Source organism: Myxocyprinus asiaticus, chromosome 20 (assembly GCF_019703515.2).
Source record: "Myxocyprinus asiaticus isolate MX2 ecotype Aquarium Trade chromosome 20, UBuf_Myxa_2, whole genome shotgun sequence".
Classification (NCBI taxonomy): domain Eukaryota; kingdom Metazoa; phylum Chordata; class Actinopteri; order Cypriniformes; family Catostomidae; genus Myxocyprinus; species Myxocyprinus asiaticus.
In genome coordinates, this window is record NC_059363.1 from 32,440,689 (window position 1) to 32,457,981 (window position 17,293).

At 37.5% G+C, this 17,293-nt stretch overlaps 2 protein-coding genes across 7 annotated transcripts in view; one reads left to right on the plus strand and one right to left on the minus strand.

Annotated features, from left to right (window-relative positions):
* Positions 1 to 13,512, minus strand: znf365 (zinc finger protein 365). 4 transcript variants are annotated; one of them, XM_051646856.1, is made up of 5 exons: positions 12,702 to 13,512; positions 6,294 to 7,003; positions 5,351 to 5,522; positions 4,245 to 4,291; positions 1 to 2,380 (listed from the first exon to the last, which is right to left on the minus strand). In XM_051646856.1, the coding sequence occupies exons 2-5, from the start codon at positions 6,989 to 6,991 to the stop codon at positions 2,239 to 2,241; spliced, it is 1,059 nt and encodes a 352-aa protein (XP_051502816.1). In that variant the 5' UTR covers positions 6,992 to 7,003; positions 12,702 to 13,512; the 3' UTR covers positions 1 to 2,238. The 4 variants fall into 4 exon arrangements, 3 of the variants coding, with proteins under 3 accessions (XP_051502816.1, XP_051502815.1, XP_051502817.1); XM_051646855.1 differs by lacking the exon at positions 12,702 to 13,512 and adding an exon at positions 9,776 to 10,077; XR_007892251.1 differs by lacking the exon at positions 12,702 to 13,512 and adding an exon at positions 9,776 to 10,077 and having other exon boundaries at positions 2,333 to 2,380; positions 4,245 to 5,522.
* rtkn2 (rhotekin 2) overlaps positions 10,446 to 17,293 on the plus strand; it is an 18,023-nt gene continuing 11,175 nt past the window's right edge. For all 3 annotated transcript variants that reach the window (XM_051646808.1, XM_051646810.1, XM_051646809.1), the window contains exon 1: positions 10,446 to 10,604. In XM_051646808.1, the coding sequence (XP_051502768.1) occupies positions 10,473 to 10,604 (132 nt within the window). In that variant the 5' untranslated portion in view covers positions 10,446 to 10,472. The remainder of the gene's footprint in view (positions 10,605 to 17,293) is intronic.

A 17,293-nucleotide genomic window follows, 5' to 3' on the forward strand; every position in this document is an offset into this window, starting at 1 on the left:
TGGGGGGAACTATCCCTTTAAGTCCTTTTTTTACTATAAATTATCCTCCCTGCCCAGTAGGTGGTGATATGTAGGAAAACAAAAACAAAAGAAGAAGACTGTAAAAGTGGAGATTGATAGCAAAAAAGGACTTTAATATTGAACTGTTTCTCACCCACACTTACCATAATGCTTTTGAAGACATTGATTTAACCACTGAAGTCATATGGATTACTTTTATGTTGCCTTTATGTGCTTTTTGAAGCTTCAGAGTTTTGGGCCCTGTTAAATTGCATTGCATGGACCTACAGAGCTGAATAATTTTTTTACAAATCTTTGTTTGTGTTCTGCAGAAGAAAGACAGTCATACACAGGAATATTCCATTATCAATACAAGCTTAATCGACTGTATTTGTGGCATAATGTTGATTACCACAAACATTTATTCCAATTCGTCCCTCCTTTAAAAATCGTGGTTACAGTGAGGCACCAGAGCTGGGTAGTAACGGATTACATATAATCTGGATAACGCAATCGTATTACAAAAATAATATGTACTTGTAATTAGATTAAATTACATTTTATAATACTTGTGATCAGATTACAGTTACTTTTTTATTGTTTACATACAGGGTTTGAAATTAACACCCACCAACCCATCAAATGAGGGTATTAAACTGACTACAATTTTAGTCATGTAATTAGTACCAGGTCACAATTCAGAAGTAATCCCCCCAGCACTGTGCGGCACTAAAAATGGAAGTGAATAGGGCCAATTATTGGAGGGTTTAAAGGCAAAAATTAGAAGCTTATGTTTTAGAAAAGCACTTGCATTAATTAATTTAATGAATTAATTTTTTTTACGTTGTCTATTAAATTGTTAAATTGGATATAACTTTACACAGAAAATGTTAGTAAGTGATTTTATCACACTAAAATCATGTTAACATGTATAATGTTTATGTCTTGTGGCTATAGGTCTGAAACAGTGAGTATTTGAATGTTTACAGATTGGCCTCATTCACTTCCATTGTGAGTGCCTCAATGTAACCCAGATTACTGCTTTTTTTTTTTTTTTTTTTTTTTTAAAAAGAAGAGAGGGGACAAGTAAAAAAAAAAAAAGTGTTTTGTGCTAATCAACATTATGCCACAAATGCTGTTGTTTGAACTTGTATTGAATAGTCCTTTAATACTACTACTTGCACTAAACAGTAGGCCTACAAATGAAAGGAAATCTGAACATGCACAGTAGTTTTTATCATTAAGCTGTCTTTATCACACAAACCTGGCAACCCTGATGCTAGACACAAATCAGAGTAAGTTGTTTAGGTCTTTGCTACATTCTTTTTTTCTATCTATAACAGTGCATTTTTCTTATTTTTTTTGTGAGAGGAAGCTTGTGAATAAACTATAAGCTTAAAGTGGCATAACTTCTGACCTGCGCAACACAGGTTTCATTATAACCTCTATTTAGATAACATAACTACATTCATTGTCCTGAACAGTAGTATCTGTTAGAAATCAAGCACATAACATTGTTAACTAGGTTACAGCTCCTCTTTATGTACCTGTAGAATAGCTATATCTATTTGAATTAAAGGGCTGTTTGACCATGTGTCCACAATATAGCCAATATGTCATTTTACAATTAAAGGGATAGTTCACCCATAAATGAAGATTCTGTAACCATTTCCTCACCCTCATGTCAATCCAAACCTGTATGACATTCTTTCTGCAATGAAACACCAAAGGAGAGGAGTATCAGAATATATGAGTTGGCCTTTTCCATACAATGGAAGTGGGTGGGGACCAGGGGCAGTCAAACTCCAAAAAGAACAAAAGAGCATCATAAAAGTGATCTTGCTTGACAGCTGTGGTCACCATTCACTTTCATTGTAAGGACACGAGGGCGAGTATGATGACATAATTTTAATTTTGGGGTGAACTATTCTTTTAAATTATTTCATAGATGGAGCATAATCATATTCAAGAATCAAATAAGTATCAAAGCACTAATATGCTATCTGCTATTGAATGACGCTGTAGTGGATGTGTGCAAAACTAAAGCTGACACTGGTGAATAAACTATACCAGCACCTTGAAGTCTTGCAAAACATCTGTGTGGAGGAGCTTTAAGAGGAGTTTGTTAACTGGGCTTTATCTTTAACTCATATTGACTTATTTTTGTTAATATACTCAATATATTAATGAAACAATATTATTTGCATTTACATTCATTGCTAGATTCTGCATCTGTCCCTAAACCTCATACCCATCTGACCTCCTCCGCTGGTGCCAGCTCTCATAACCCAGTCTGCCTCCAGTGGCTTTGGACAGTCCCCATCCAGACTGACCATGTAGCTGCTGCTCCTCATCTTGCTCAAAATACTCTCCTGAAGATCTGTCGCCAAATATCAGCAAAATAAGATGAGACACAAAAGATCTGCTCCATCATCCACCACACATACTGTATGCACCATGATCCAGCACATTTAATTTCCACACACACACATTAAAACAAATGAAAGGAAACGTAGAGCAGTAGGACAATCATTACTTATAGAGGAGGGCAACATGATATTCCACTGTCTTGATAGGATCGCATGAATTAGTAACAGTGGACAACCTGTCTGTTACAGGACACTGAATCAAGTGAGGACATATGCATATGTCAAAGTACAGAGAGCTGGAAGTGAAAAGGTTACATAAATAGCTTAAAAGCTCAATTACAGATTATTGGCTTAAAGGAATAGTTCACCCAAAAGTATAATTCTCTCATCATTTATCACTCTCATGCCATCCCAGATGTGTGACTTTCTTTCTTCTGCAGAACACAAAGAAAGATTTTTTAGAAGAATATCTCAGCTCTGGTCCATTTCCTAGGTCCATTTAACACAAGTGAATGATGGCCAGAACTTTGAAGCTCAAAAAGCACATAAAAGCAGCATAAAAGTAATCCATAAGGTTATATCCATGTGTACAGAAGTGATATAATAGGTGTGGGTGAGAAACAGATCAATATTTAAGTCCTTTTTTAACTGTAAATCTCCACTTTCACATTCTTATTCTTTTGTTTTTTGGCAATTTGCATTCTGTAAGGGATAATGTACAGCCAGCCGGTTGTTGTCGCACAATAAGCCCTGACAGGGTTTTATAACACCCTGAGGGGTTTTATTTTGAGGTAACAACCGGCTGACTGTACACTATCCTGCTTATTACATGGCTACTAACCAAATAAATAAATACATGGACATAAAATATTGATTTGAATTGAAATTATGTAATTTGAGAAGAAAGAAATCGCTGAACAGCTGGAATCAACCTCGGGTTTGCTTCGGAGTTCTGTCGGTGTTTATTTTGTTGAAATGATCATCTTCTCATTATCCAGCCTATTACAAGACTACATGCCAAATAAATAAATAAATGTACATGAAACATTGATTTGAGTTGAAATTGTGTAATTATGTGAGTAGAAATAAATCACTGAACAGCCGAATTCCACCTCTGGTTTGCGTCACAGTTCTGTTGGTGTTTACTTTGTAAAAATGACCATCTGACTCCTCATTATTCAGCCTATTACAAGACTAGTTGCCAAATAAATAAATAAATGCACATGAAACATTGATTTGAGTTTAAATTATTTTATTAGCTTACTTGTAGAGATTGCACAGTGGTCCGAGAAGCAGGAGAGATGGCTTGCAGAACCCGTATAAATGGTCTGATATGTCTAAATCCCCAGATGTGCGGTTGTTCCAGAGCAATATCTGACCACTGGATGGCGCCACTGACCAATCAGAATAGAGTATTCCAGAGAGCCATGTAATAATGGTGCATATCACCACATTCTGGTCGGGGCTGGTCAAAGGTGAAGATTTATAGCAGAAAAGGACTTAAATGTTTATCTTTTTCTCACCCACAGCTATTATATCGCTTCTGAAGACACAAATTTAACCACTGGAGTTGTCTGGATTACTTTTATGCTGCCATTATGTGCTTTTTGGAGCATCAAAGTTTTGGTCACCATTCACTTGCATTGTGAGGAAATATTCTTCTAGAAATCTTTGTTTGTGTCTAGAAGAAGAGAGAAAGTCATACACATCTGGGATGGCATGAGGGTGATAATGATGAGAGAATTATACTTTTGGGTGAACTATTCCTTTAAGCCAATAATATGTAATTTAGCTTTTAATGAGAATTTCCAGTTTTAGGTTAACTCTCACTTTAATATGATTTGTTCTCTGAAAGTAAAACCAGTGCTGCCATACCTGCTTTGAGTTATTCTCTGCGGACCAAGCTCAGATGACATGGGGACCTAGAATCATGATAATAAAGTTAGAGAAAACATGCACATGGCTGACATATTTCTGAAATATTCTAGAAGTTATAGGTGCACTTAATAGTTTTTCCCCCTCATTAAAAACATGTACACAAATGTTTGAAGAAATGATTAGTACTTTTGAAAAATATGTTTAAAATTGTAAAGACTCACATGAGATGAAGACTCCAGTCATTTCAGTAGCATTGTTTAAGTGGTTTTATTTATATGGAGCGGGTCGTATCATAGGAGCTAACATAGAATGATAACACGAACGGCCGGACACTAGCCACTTTCGCTCACAGAATAAATTAATCATGGCTTAATCAATAACTTAAAGGGTTAGTTTACCCAAAAATGAAAATCTCTCATCATTTACTCACACTCATGCAGTCACAGGTGTGTATGACTTTCTTTCTTTGGCAGAACACATTTGCTTTATAGTTAAAAACATTAAAAAAAAATGCTTTACAGTTTAAAAGTATATAAATATTGATCTTTTTTGCACCAAAATCGATCTTGTCACTTTAGAAGACGTTAATTTAACAGCTGGAGTTGCATGGGTGACATTTATGCTGACTGTCTGTTCTTTTTGGAGCTTCAAAAGTCTGATCACCATCCACTTGCATTTTAAGGACCTACTGAGCTGAGATATTTTTCTAATTTTCATCAAATGTGTTCTGCAGAAGAAAGAAAGTCATACACACCTGGGAAAGTAAATAGAGTGAATAATGAGAGAATTTTCATTTTTAGGTGAACTATCCCTTTAAAACTTTAGCTTTTTTTGTGTAATGCTGCATCCATGCCCCTAGGTGTCAGTATAAATCCAAGACAACTGTCATTTGGACCAGCAGAACAAATAAAACAATGAGTGACCTTGAATGGATGACCTTTAATCATTCAGTTCCTGCAAAATCTTATATGTGGGCCAAGTCAGATGATTAATTATCTAGGGAAAATTAATTTTTGTAGCTTTTAATATGGTATATTCTAAGGAAAAATAAAACCTTGCTGTAAATCCCAATTGGTATGTTAATGAGAACTTTGGCGACATACAGGGTGAGCTGTGCAACAATGCCTGTGGGGGGCACTCTGATAATATTCCAGTAGTCTCTCTGCCAGCGAAATCCGCCGCAGCAGGCCCTCAATGAACCGTCGCAAACGAACCTTCCCACACATCTCATGCTGTGCCGCTGCTTCCAGAAATTTCTGAATGGTAATGACTTCCCTGCAAACAGAAGAAGGTTATAGAAGAATGGCTTATTGAAAATTAAACATCAACACATCAATTGAGTGACAGTCTTGAGCAGTGGTTATCAACTGGTTTTGCTGTTAGGGTTAGGTTTAGAGTTTGGGTTAAAAGTATATAAATGTAATTACTGCTGTATGTTTATGGAAAAAAAAATACGCAATGATGCTTGCCCTGTTTCCTGTCACATCCATTCAAACAACCATGTTCTTGTGCATAGGCAGTGACTCTGTGAACCGTAATACCATCTTCAGCCGCTGGGAGGAGCAGTTTGGATATTCAGAAAGCATACACTGATTTAGCGGACAAAACATTCAACCTCCTGATGCCGATCTGATGTCAACATAAACAAATTGGGGAGTGTTTGGCATTATAGTATATGCACTATTTGCATTTAGCAGTGTTTTCCTCCCTATTGTTTGCATCATTTTGGGGTTGCAACACACAACAGGTTTTTCATGCATTGAAAACCTTTAGGCGGCCGCCAAAGTCAAATTTCGGGCCGCCGAAGCAAAGTTTATGTTTAATACAAACATGAAATGCAACTACACACCTTAAATATTAATTAAATGTAATTATGCAAACAAACAGCAACATCAAAAAAATGCATCACAGATGTGGATGACCATGCACATCAGCCACCACCAAAGATCATTTTTGACCCAGGAAAAACCCTGCACCAGTTGAGAACCACTGGTCTAAACTTGCATTATTCATGAAGACTGAATAATATTTGAAGCCTTCACTCACTGTTCCCTCCTTTCCAATTCGTGCTCCGAGATGCTGAGCTGTTGCTTCAGTGTGGCAATCACCATGACTGCGGCGTCAACCTGTCTGCTGAGCGCCCGCTCTCGCTCCAGCACTTCCTGTTTTTCCTGGGCCAGGTGGTGCGAGTGAGCACGCTCACACAGTATGGCTGTGTCTGTCTGAGCCAGCTCTGAGCTGAGCCGCAGTAGACGTCGTTCCATACTGCTATTGGCTGTCCTCATCATCCCCTCCAACCTCTTCTCCACCGACACCACTGGAGCTGAGAGGGGCCCCACACCAGCTGATGTTGCCCCAACATTGATGCTCCTCTCTGGGGAAGTCCGCTTCTGATCAGGGCACATTTCTGGAGTCATGAGTTTGTGCTCTCCTCTCCCATTTGAGTTTGAATTAGTATTTGTGCCAGCATCACGTACTTTATGCATGTCAGAATTGGAGCTTTTGCAGCCTTTCATGTGGTCCGTGTTACAGTGATCTCTTGTATACAGGAGGCTGATGTCATGTTTAGTCTGAAATGGGTGGCTGTACTCTAGGTGAGCTCTGAGAGAGGCTAGACTCTGAAAACGTTCATGCTCTCCACATCGTGGGCAGCGGAATGGATACTGTGGAGGGGCGCCAGCTCCACACACCTGACCGTTCTTCACAAACAGCGCTGTGTTGCGTGTGCACACTTTCTGCTGCATGACACAGATAACCTAACACCAACCACAAAAAAAAATATTTGGTACCACAAAATTTTCAAAAAAACATTCATAACTTAAACTAAGGAGTCAAGGTTTGGCTGGTTAGCATGGTTTAGTTCCCCACTGCTGGTAGATACCATAACTACACCAGTTCCTCCAAAACACATCTTTCTCCATTGACGGCCATTCAAAGTAGCCATGTATTCTGACAATACAATCTTTTGAAAGCAACAAATACATGGTTACTATTTTATTATTTCTCGTTAGACGTTTCACCAGTGGCCGATTTGTTCATTTGTTTAAAGGGCCTACAAATTTTGAAATTGACTTTTTTCATGGATGGTTAATGGACATTTGTCTGCAGCCTTTGACGTCACAGCTCAGGATAGTCACAAGTGAAGGGCTTGGGACTGTGTTTTTTATGTGATTTATCAGCCAAACAGCATTTTCATTTAGTAGGGAAGCACTGATACCACTTTTTCATTCCCCAACCAATTACGATACCTGAACTCTCGGTAACGGTCCCGATCAGATACCAGAGTTTTTGTCTTAATCATTTTAGAATATCTATACCTCATTTTGTGGAACTAATTGGGGGTACTCTTTTATATGTAAAGCAACACAATCCTCTAAATACAAATTATTTCAATATAAATCTGTAGCCTATTAAGGAAAACTTTATTGTTAACTACTGGATAGTGCAGCAGCAAAATTAAAAGTTATTCTAGTGAAAGTAGAAAAAAGCCAATTCACTGTGCACATTTTTTCAACTTGTTTCTGAACTTAAAAGGATCCAGATCTCTTTTTATTCACTTAAATTTTAAGATATGAGGAAGTCCACTTTTAATTCACTTTTTTATTTTTAATTTGTAATTTGTAAACAAACAATAATCATAAAATATTTGTAAAAATATCTATGAACTTGTAAAATTTTACTATACAATAAATAAAGAAATCTGGCTTTTAGTTTGGCGGAACACTCCAGAAAGTCCTTTGACTTGTGTGTGTGTGTAGCCTAGTTCACAGTAGTTTAATATGCTTCTTTTTCAAAATCTGGTGAACTGCTCCTCTGGTGCTGTTCTTGATGCATGCTATAAGCGAACCGAACAATTGAAAATCTACATCTGAGATGTTGTTTGTGTGTTGAGCTGACATATTGCGCACCACTCATGATAGCCCCATGTGTGATAGGAGTGTGTGTGTGTGTCAACAACAAAGCAGCGCTCATTCACTGAAACATGCTGAGCACGCATACAGTACTATATATTTACTTATTAAACGTGACCATTTGGTATTCACAAAGCTATCATTTGTCTACAAGAGACTTTGAATAAAATGTATGAGTCATATTGACTACTTTATTGGTGCTTTTATTGTTCTTTTATGACATATTTGGAGCTTGACAGTGACGACTTTGACTATCACACATAACAGAATTTGGATCGGGCTCCTTGGACCGATACCAGATCCGGTTAAAAGCGTAGGTATCGGAGCCGATACCGATCCAGGTATCAGATCGGTGCATCCCTATCATTAAGTTATTTTCCTGTGGCGACAAGGTAAAAAGCTTAGATAGTTGGCTGTAAAATTTCTGTGGTTCCATTAGCAAATATTGCAGATTTCAAATTGTGTATTTCCAGGGGGTCATGCACCAGCCGAACAACTGCCACTGAGATGATTGGGAATGCTAAAAATTAGCTTTCTCCAGGTATTATAGTGGGACCTGTCTAATCCTCTTTCCATGGACCACATGTTTGGCTGGATCTTGATCGCTACACATGAATGAGGGAAAAAATCACTAAGGGAATGCCTATTTAGAAAGGAATTTTGAAAGTCACTCTTAAGGACTCAATAAATGGTGACAAAATTGTACACGCTTTTTTAAAACAATATGTAAATAAATGACCTGCCATTTTTTTAAATAGACCACAATTACATAATGCCTAATATATATACATATATATAAGTATTTCTTTCCACATTGTTCATTATATGTATTGCTAAAATATTAAAACACAATTTGAATATATAATATTATGTTCATGGACAAAATCTTTTCATGAAAAATTTAAATGTCATATAAACTACATATGCATACTATATATAATACAATTTAATGATGATATAATTTAATGTTATATATTTTTTATATTAAATCAGCACAGGCCTAAAAAAATCCCATATCCGTCAGCCACTCAATCTCAGTCCTCTTCTGTATCAGATGTTCAATTTTACTCAAGTGAGCTTTTCACAAGGCCTAACAAAGATATGATGTATGTATCCATAAGATACAAAAATGACAGTATGCTAAAGTGACAGAGAAAATGACCACCAATACTATTTGGAAGACTTGCCTGTGTCAGATCTTTATAATGGAGATTCTGGGCTGTAAGTTAATAGAAACAATCACAGTACCAGTACAAGTGTTTAACATTACCATGATGATCGCTTGGTAACAAACTACTGTAAAAAGACTATTTACTGATCACAATTTCCATCGATTAATAATGCAGTCGAATGTTCTCTTTTCATTTCAGTACGCCCGTAGCTTAAACAGGTTAATGTTACAGTTTCTGCAAATCAAGTTAATGGATATGTGGTAGCAACTGCAGATAATTCACTGTGAATGTTATATTTATCACCTATATGCAAATTAATTCGTCACATTTTAATGACCCATAATGTCCCATACTTATATAAAGCTGTCACTGCAATATGTGCGATCTACTCATGCAATCAGGTAGTCTGAAATCACAACATATAACAGCAAGCATGCTGCCGTACCTTAATGGACGAGGTCCAATGTCAATGTTGGCACGTGCTGCAGGGATTTTATATTGTAACCTTTAATCAAACTGTTGATCGTTCGGATTATCTGTTGCTTGATATTTTTCCGAGTCCCACTGGTAACCCTCTGTGATTCTGATACAGTACAAAGATATCTGGGTGTATGAAGCGTGACAGCAGCGACAGAGGTGACATTAATTATTTATTTTTAAGTGACGCTGGATGCAGTTTCCGTATGTAAAATGCTTGCAAGATGTCATCGGTTCATGTGTTAAATTACGATCAATCTGGTTTATTAACCACTGAACAGATTTGACCAAATTTGAGGATTCATTAGAATGCAGTAAGGCAGACAATCGGTTTAACCTATTTGAAGTCAGACGGGGTGTGAGTTGGAAAAACCACACGCAGTATTAACACAAACAAACACTATGAACAATTGCATAAACAAGTAAAACTGTTTAGTTTATAATTGTATGTATTTATATATAACAAAACGTATAAATAAATTACTTATATGCACACACGTATTAAGATGAATCTCAATTCCAACCTTTCCGAATTTAAAAATGGTACAGTCCGGATGTTACGTAGGCGACGGGTCGCTTTGGAAGACAATGATTGGCGGATTCCCGTTTGTGTAATCCGTTGGTTTGTTGATCTAAGAGGGACTTGTCTCGGTGAAGAGGCCAGTATGGATCCACCGCGGGATATTCAAAAGTTTAGACGCAACATAAGCACCAGATCTACAGTATCTTCATGTTCCTCTCTCGCCATGGAGATAAAAAGAAAGAAAATCAGAGAAAGTGTGTTTTTTCAAAATGAGGTGAGTCTGTGGTGTCGAAATTCATAACCGTCATAAACCCACCGCGTTGAAGACCCTTTAAAAATCATTGTTTTGTTTTTCGATGTCTCTAATGATGCTGGTATATGGTTGTTTTGTTAGTTATAAATTAACCACCACATATTCAATACTTTCTCAGGCGAAATTGAGACATGTGAATCGATGCACAAGTCTGAATGACAGGGATAAAATACTGAATTTATAACGATTTAACCAAGATTTTTTCCAATCAATATTAGAGATTTGAGCATTCTGAAAGAATTTCCCTCTAGGATAAACTGTATGTTTTGACTTAAGTATTAGTCTAATACGTTTTTTATTGTAAGGGATTTTCTCCCCTTTTCTCCCCAATTTTGATTGTCCAATTCCCAAAGCGCTCTAAGTCCTCGTGGTGGTCCTCGTAGCTCACCTGTATATGAATAACAGCATTAGCTGAAAGAGAATTTCTTTCATACTGTATGAAAGCAAAATGGACATTATAACTTAACTATACCCAAATTAAGCAACCAAATTGGCCCGTTGCTAGGGAGGGTAGAGTCACATGGGGTAACCTCCTCATGGTCGCCATAATGTGGTTCGCTCTCCGCGCATGGCGAGTTGTGCATAGATGCCGTGGATAATAGCATGAAGCCTCCACACTCCGCGGTAACGCGCTCAACAAGTCACGTGATAAGATGCGCGTGTTGACGGTTTCAGACGCGGAGGCAACTGAGATTCATCCTCTACCACCCGGATTGAGGCGAGTCACTACAGTACCACGAGGACTTAGTGCGCATTGGGAATTGGGTATTCCAAATTAGGGAGGGGGGAAAAAAAGTGGTATTTATATAAAAAAAAATAATAATAATAATTTAAAAAAAAAATCCAACATTTCTAAAACACCTGCTGCTCTTTTGCCAGATTAAATGTCCTTTTTTAATCCCTACAAAGAGCCAGTGGCATATCCAGGACATTTTTACTGGGGTGGCCAAGATGTGGCACAGACCTAGTGTGGGGTGGCGATACCGGGAGAACCTTTATGAATGGCACATGATCAAAATATGTAAATATCGCATTGCTTTGCTTCAACATCTACACATGTAGAATAAATGAATTCTTAAACTCATGTTAGCATTCACTGAATTGTTTGTATTCAATATCAGACTGTTGTTTTGACATTTGACAGTTTTCTATTCCTGTTCTATTTCAACCTTTTACAGTTTCTGGGAATCTCTGGTTATTTTAACATAACATCCATTTTTAAATCAGTAATTGTTTAGGAAAAGTCAGTTACACATTTTTAAGAGCTATTCTCATTGTAGAGAATTAATCTGCGTATAACATCAGGTATAGTGTATAATCATAAAAAGATACAAGTACAGGTGATAACTGATTGAGGCGCAATTCAATCAATCATTCAATCAATTATTCATTCATTTATTAGCTATAACTGCATTGTCCAGCAGAAATATTGTTAAATTGGGTACAAATCAGTGTGTGAAATTGGCTACGAGGGCTTATAGGTGTCTGTCTGGAAACCCCAAAATTGCAGACTGAGCTCTGAATACAGTAAAAAACAAAGCTCTATTTACAGTGTCTACTCAGGTTTATTTTCCACATGTTCTGATAGCTTCAATTACTTTGAATATTACCAAATAAAATAGTTAGTCAAATCATTTGTGGCATTTAAGTGCAATTTGCCCTGCCTCTGCATATTTAAAATGTCAAATAAGGTATAAAAACACTGAAGATTTTATTGGTCTGACTGACCAATAATACACATAAAGAGCTCATAAACAACTCATGTAAAGATTTAAAGTACAGTCACAGCACAAACCCTTCCATTTCACACACAGGTTAGCCATATATATATATAACTTTAGCTATTGAACATATACATCTGTAAAACGCTTTACTCATCTTTACACATTAAATCAGAAAACATGGCATTTCATATTTCATGTCAATATAAAGATAACATGCTGAATGTGGTGTAGGGTCTAGCTTACTCTTTAACCTAGCTACTGTAACAATGAAAAAATGTTTTCACATTCACATGGAAATTCGGGATAAATTAAACGTTAGATTAAATGAACATACCTCTCAAATAACAGCTTTCTTTTTGACCACAAATCGACATCGTCAACTCGTTGGAAGTAGACACTAGCTCGTTTCAGCTTCGTGCTTCTGACCGACCATTCTACTCCAGACTTGGCGCCTGCTGCCCACGACCTGCGGCACCTGCCTGGCCACCTGCGGCCTGCCCCTCCCCCCACTGATCAAAGATCAGCTCAAACAGCTTCAGTCCCACCACTACTATAATGGTCAGAAATATAAATCTGACCCTGGGTCAGTGTGGCTCTAAATCAACAAATGACCTGAGACGTCATCTTTGATTGACAGGTGTTTCTATTGGTTCTTCGTTCTTGTGTTGATGAACATGATGAACTACCAATCAGTTCTGGGGTGGCCACAGGGTGGCCAATGAGATTTCAGGGGTGGCCCAGGCCACCACAGGACACCCCCTAAAATCGCCACTGCAAATAGCATTAGGAAGGTTCACCTTCCATTAAGTATTCATTGACTGAATACTGTCAATGTGATATTTTAGTTTTTTTTTTATTAGTACATTTGCAAAGTTATCAAAAATCTGGATTTTGCTTTGTCATTATGGGGTATGGAGTGTAGATTGATGTGAAAAAATATATATATATAATTTGAAGCATTTTAGCAGAAGGCTGCAACATAACAAAATGTGAAAAGAATGAAGGGGAATACTTTCTGAATACACTGTATATGCAATATAATATTTGCAATTTCAATACACCATATTTATTGATGTAATACATGGACTAAATTTTTTTAAAAGGCTAAAATGTCACCAAAATAAAATATTAGTAGTTAGGGCTTTGATGCTGTCAGTGAAAACTAAATCATCAAGCAGATAATTGTTAAACTTCCAATAGCCACGTAGGCTGTTATGTTTATGGCCAGTCTGTAAGACTAACCGAATCAAAAGGTGATCTGAAAAGGGGGTGTAACGATGGGATATATTATGAACATGTTGTAATACGTTGGAGGAAACAAGAAATAGATCAGTCCTAGAGTTCAATGTATTGGAGGAGTTACTCCAGGTAAATTCTGATGTATTCCCATTAAAATAGTGCCAACAGTCTACCAAAGATAACTCTTGACATAAGGAATCAATAATATTAAGAGTTTTGGGAATTAGGATGCATTTCTTTGGTAGTCTATCCAGCAGAGCATTAGGTACTTCATTAAAATCCCCAGAAATTATTCATTTTGCACTGGTGCAGGGGGCCTGGGTAGCTCAGTGAGATAAGGTGTTAAGTTATTCACAGTATCTTGAAATACCAAAAAAAATTCAGAAATTTCTAGATGCTCAGATGATCAGAAAGAGATCATATTCGGGGGCCTTGGTAGCTCAGCGAGTAAAGACACCGACTACCACCCCTGGAGTCGTGAGTTCAAATCCAGGGTGTGCTGAGTGACTCCAGCCAGGTCTCCTAAGCCCGGTTGCTAGGGAGAGTAGAGTCACATGGGGTAACCTCCTCAGAAGCAGAGGCAACTGAGACTTGTCCTCCGCCACCCGGATTGAGGTGAGTTACCGCGCCACCACGAGGACCTACTAAGTATTGGGAATTGGGCATTCCAAATTGGGAGATAAGGGGATAAAATAAACATTTGCACCAGTGGCTGTGTTCTGCATTTCAATCAAGGTTTTGGAAAGATCATTAAACAGGAATTTGTTTTTGGCATGAGAGTTATAACCATACATATTACACATAATAAAAAGAGCATTATCTAATTTAACAGTTTGTATGACCCATCTACCTTCTGATGAGGTCTTGGAATCAAGAACATCTCCTTTAAATTTGTTAAATAAAATAAGGGCAAGTGGCAGCATTATTTGTTCTTACTAAATTAGATAATATCACCCCATTGAAATTTCCAAAATTTAGAATCCGAAACAGAGGCATGAGTTTCTTGCAAAAAAAATTAAATCTGCATTGTATTTTCTACAAAACAAAAAAAGTGCTTTTCTTTTAGTATTATCTCTTAAGCCCCTTGCATTTAAAGAAACAATATTCAAAGAGTTAAATTCAAAATTGTCTGTAAATAAAATAAATAAACCAAAGAAGAACAAAAAGAAAACTCTTACCACTAAAAGTACAATAAATGCACAACTAGGCACTTCTACGAATGCTGCCTTCTATAAGAACATTTGGATAACAGAGGGAATGTGATCAACAGACCATAGTGCAATGTCCAAAGTCAAATTGGGCAAACCTGAGCTCTGTTGATATCAGGACTCATGTGAAAATATTTGCTCAAGCAGGCTTTATCGAATCAGCCGAGATCCTCTTGTTGTTAACCGCGAAGGGCCCACTGTAGCCAGCCTTCTTCCCCTCCTTCCGTGCAGCCTGAATCAGTGACCAGAGTTTGTTCCTGTTGTCAGTGTCTGCCTTGGTAAGATACTCCTTGATGTAGAGACCGTTCTCTCTGAGGTAGGAGTTCTTGGCTTCTGTCCAGATGATATTGTGGTGCATCCTTGTCATGAATCGAACAATGATGTATCGGGGTGAACCATCTGTTCTACGTTTACCAATGCGATGTGCCACATCGATAACATCCTCCAGCTTGTCCCTGATACAAGGGACCACCCTGGAAAGGTGATTAATGGTCAGAGATTGCACATTTTCATCCTCGCACTCCTTCACCCCGAGTAGCTTAAGGCAACATCTGCAACTGTATCCTCCACTCTAAGTTTGAGTTGTGCATTCTCTTGTTGCACACATTGTAGCGACGCTTCAGCTTTCCCAATCTTTTCGCCATGAGATGCGACATCAGAGAGAAGTCGGTTAACAGTGTCGGATAGAGAGTTAACAGCAGAGGTTGTAACCTCAACAGAACTCTCAATGTTGGTGATTTTCTGGAAAATCGCATCTTGCTTAGTTGAAAATTTCGGAGAGAGAAACGCAGCTGTCCTTTTTTTTTTTTTTTTTTTTTTTTTTTGTGAGGGCTTTTGCTGGGTGTTGTGAGCAGAGGAACGTCTGCACCTTTAAAATCACTTTGAGTCGACAAGGTCAGACAAGGAGTCCTCCATGTCTTTTCCAACTTAGTCACACAGTTGCTTGTCCAGGTTCCACAAGTCATGCAAGTCCTTGTTAATCCTTTTTTTTTTTTTTTTTTTTTTTTTTTGCCCATCAAAATTAAAATGGCTTTTGTCCGCACTAATTCAGCCATGTTCAAAACATAAATCAAAAATGTCAACAGAAGGTCGTAGAGTCAGTCTGTCGATCAAAATTCCTTCTTAACTTGAGCAGGTAAAGCAAACATGCCTGATCAGTAAGATGCCATCTTGGCCCCTCCGATCTCATCCCTTCTAGTTATGTTCTTGTTACTTCATTGCATCATTCCCCAGTTGTGCCCATATCTCATCAATACCTAAATCAGCATGCACCTGTCTCAGGAATTATTTAAGCAATATCACACAAGCAAGAATCAGAATCTTTCCTTATTTCATGTATTATTTTTTACAAAATGTGTTCCATTTATCAATTGTTTGATTATTTCTTGGCAAAAACAAGAAGTAGACTTTTAAGCTGATATGGAAATAAAATCCAAAACAAACAAGCAAGAATCGGAGTGCTGTTGTACCATTTATCAGCATGTCTATGATTCAGCCATAGGCACAAGGCCACAGGTGATCACTGCTGGAACAACAGCATGATTTAGAGTGTGATATAGTTTTTATACAACAGCTCAACAAACAAAATTTGTCAATGAAAGATTCAGTGGTTCTCGTTTTACTGCGAAATGGCATGCTGTTAAACACAATGACCACAGATGAGGACTATAGGACTATTTTCCATTAGAAATCCTATATTCACTGTGCATTATCACATTGAGAGTCAATGGGTGCATTCAAAAGATGGAAAATGTTGCTTTCAGAGGCTTTATGTGGAGTTAGAATGAAAATAAGGTGCATTTCGAACTGTTCGGAAACTAGCGCAGACAGCACACTGGAGGTTAAAGGCGCACAGCATGTGTGACGCAAATTGCATCATCAGCACAGCTGTACGGCTTGACCACGCACTGCCTAGATCTTCCTGACCCTCACACACGGTCCTCGGCTGTGTGCATCGCTGACAGATGCGCCTGCTATTGACTGTACTAAAAGAGTATCACAAAGAAATTGTAGTGGGCATGCGTCAGACACGTTCGTATCCGCTCACGGTCAGAGGAGTATGCTAGGGCTGCAACTAATGATTATTTTGATTATCGATTAATCAGATAAATTAAATTATTTCTTTAAATTGATCAAATTGAATTGATTTTTCAAAATAATGAAATGATAAAGGACGTAAGGATTTGGTTTGATTTACATTACTGTATTTACGATTCTATACTCTCACAAAACTTTGAACAAAGCCTGAATCATGCAAAGTTACATTTGTATTTATTATAATTATTACATTCAGGACATATGCAAAACCGTTCCTTGTGAAACTTAACAAAAGTGCTCATCATTAAAGAGTAAATTGATCCATAGGGCATGGAGTGGGACAAAAAAATCAGCCCAGCAGAGGGCAATAGTGGCACAATAATAGAAATATTAATAATTCTGCCCAGCTGAAAATACATAATTATGTTAGATACATATGCTT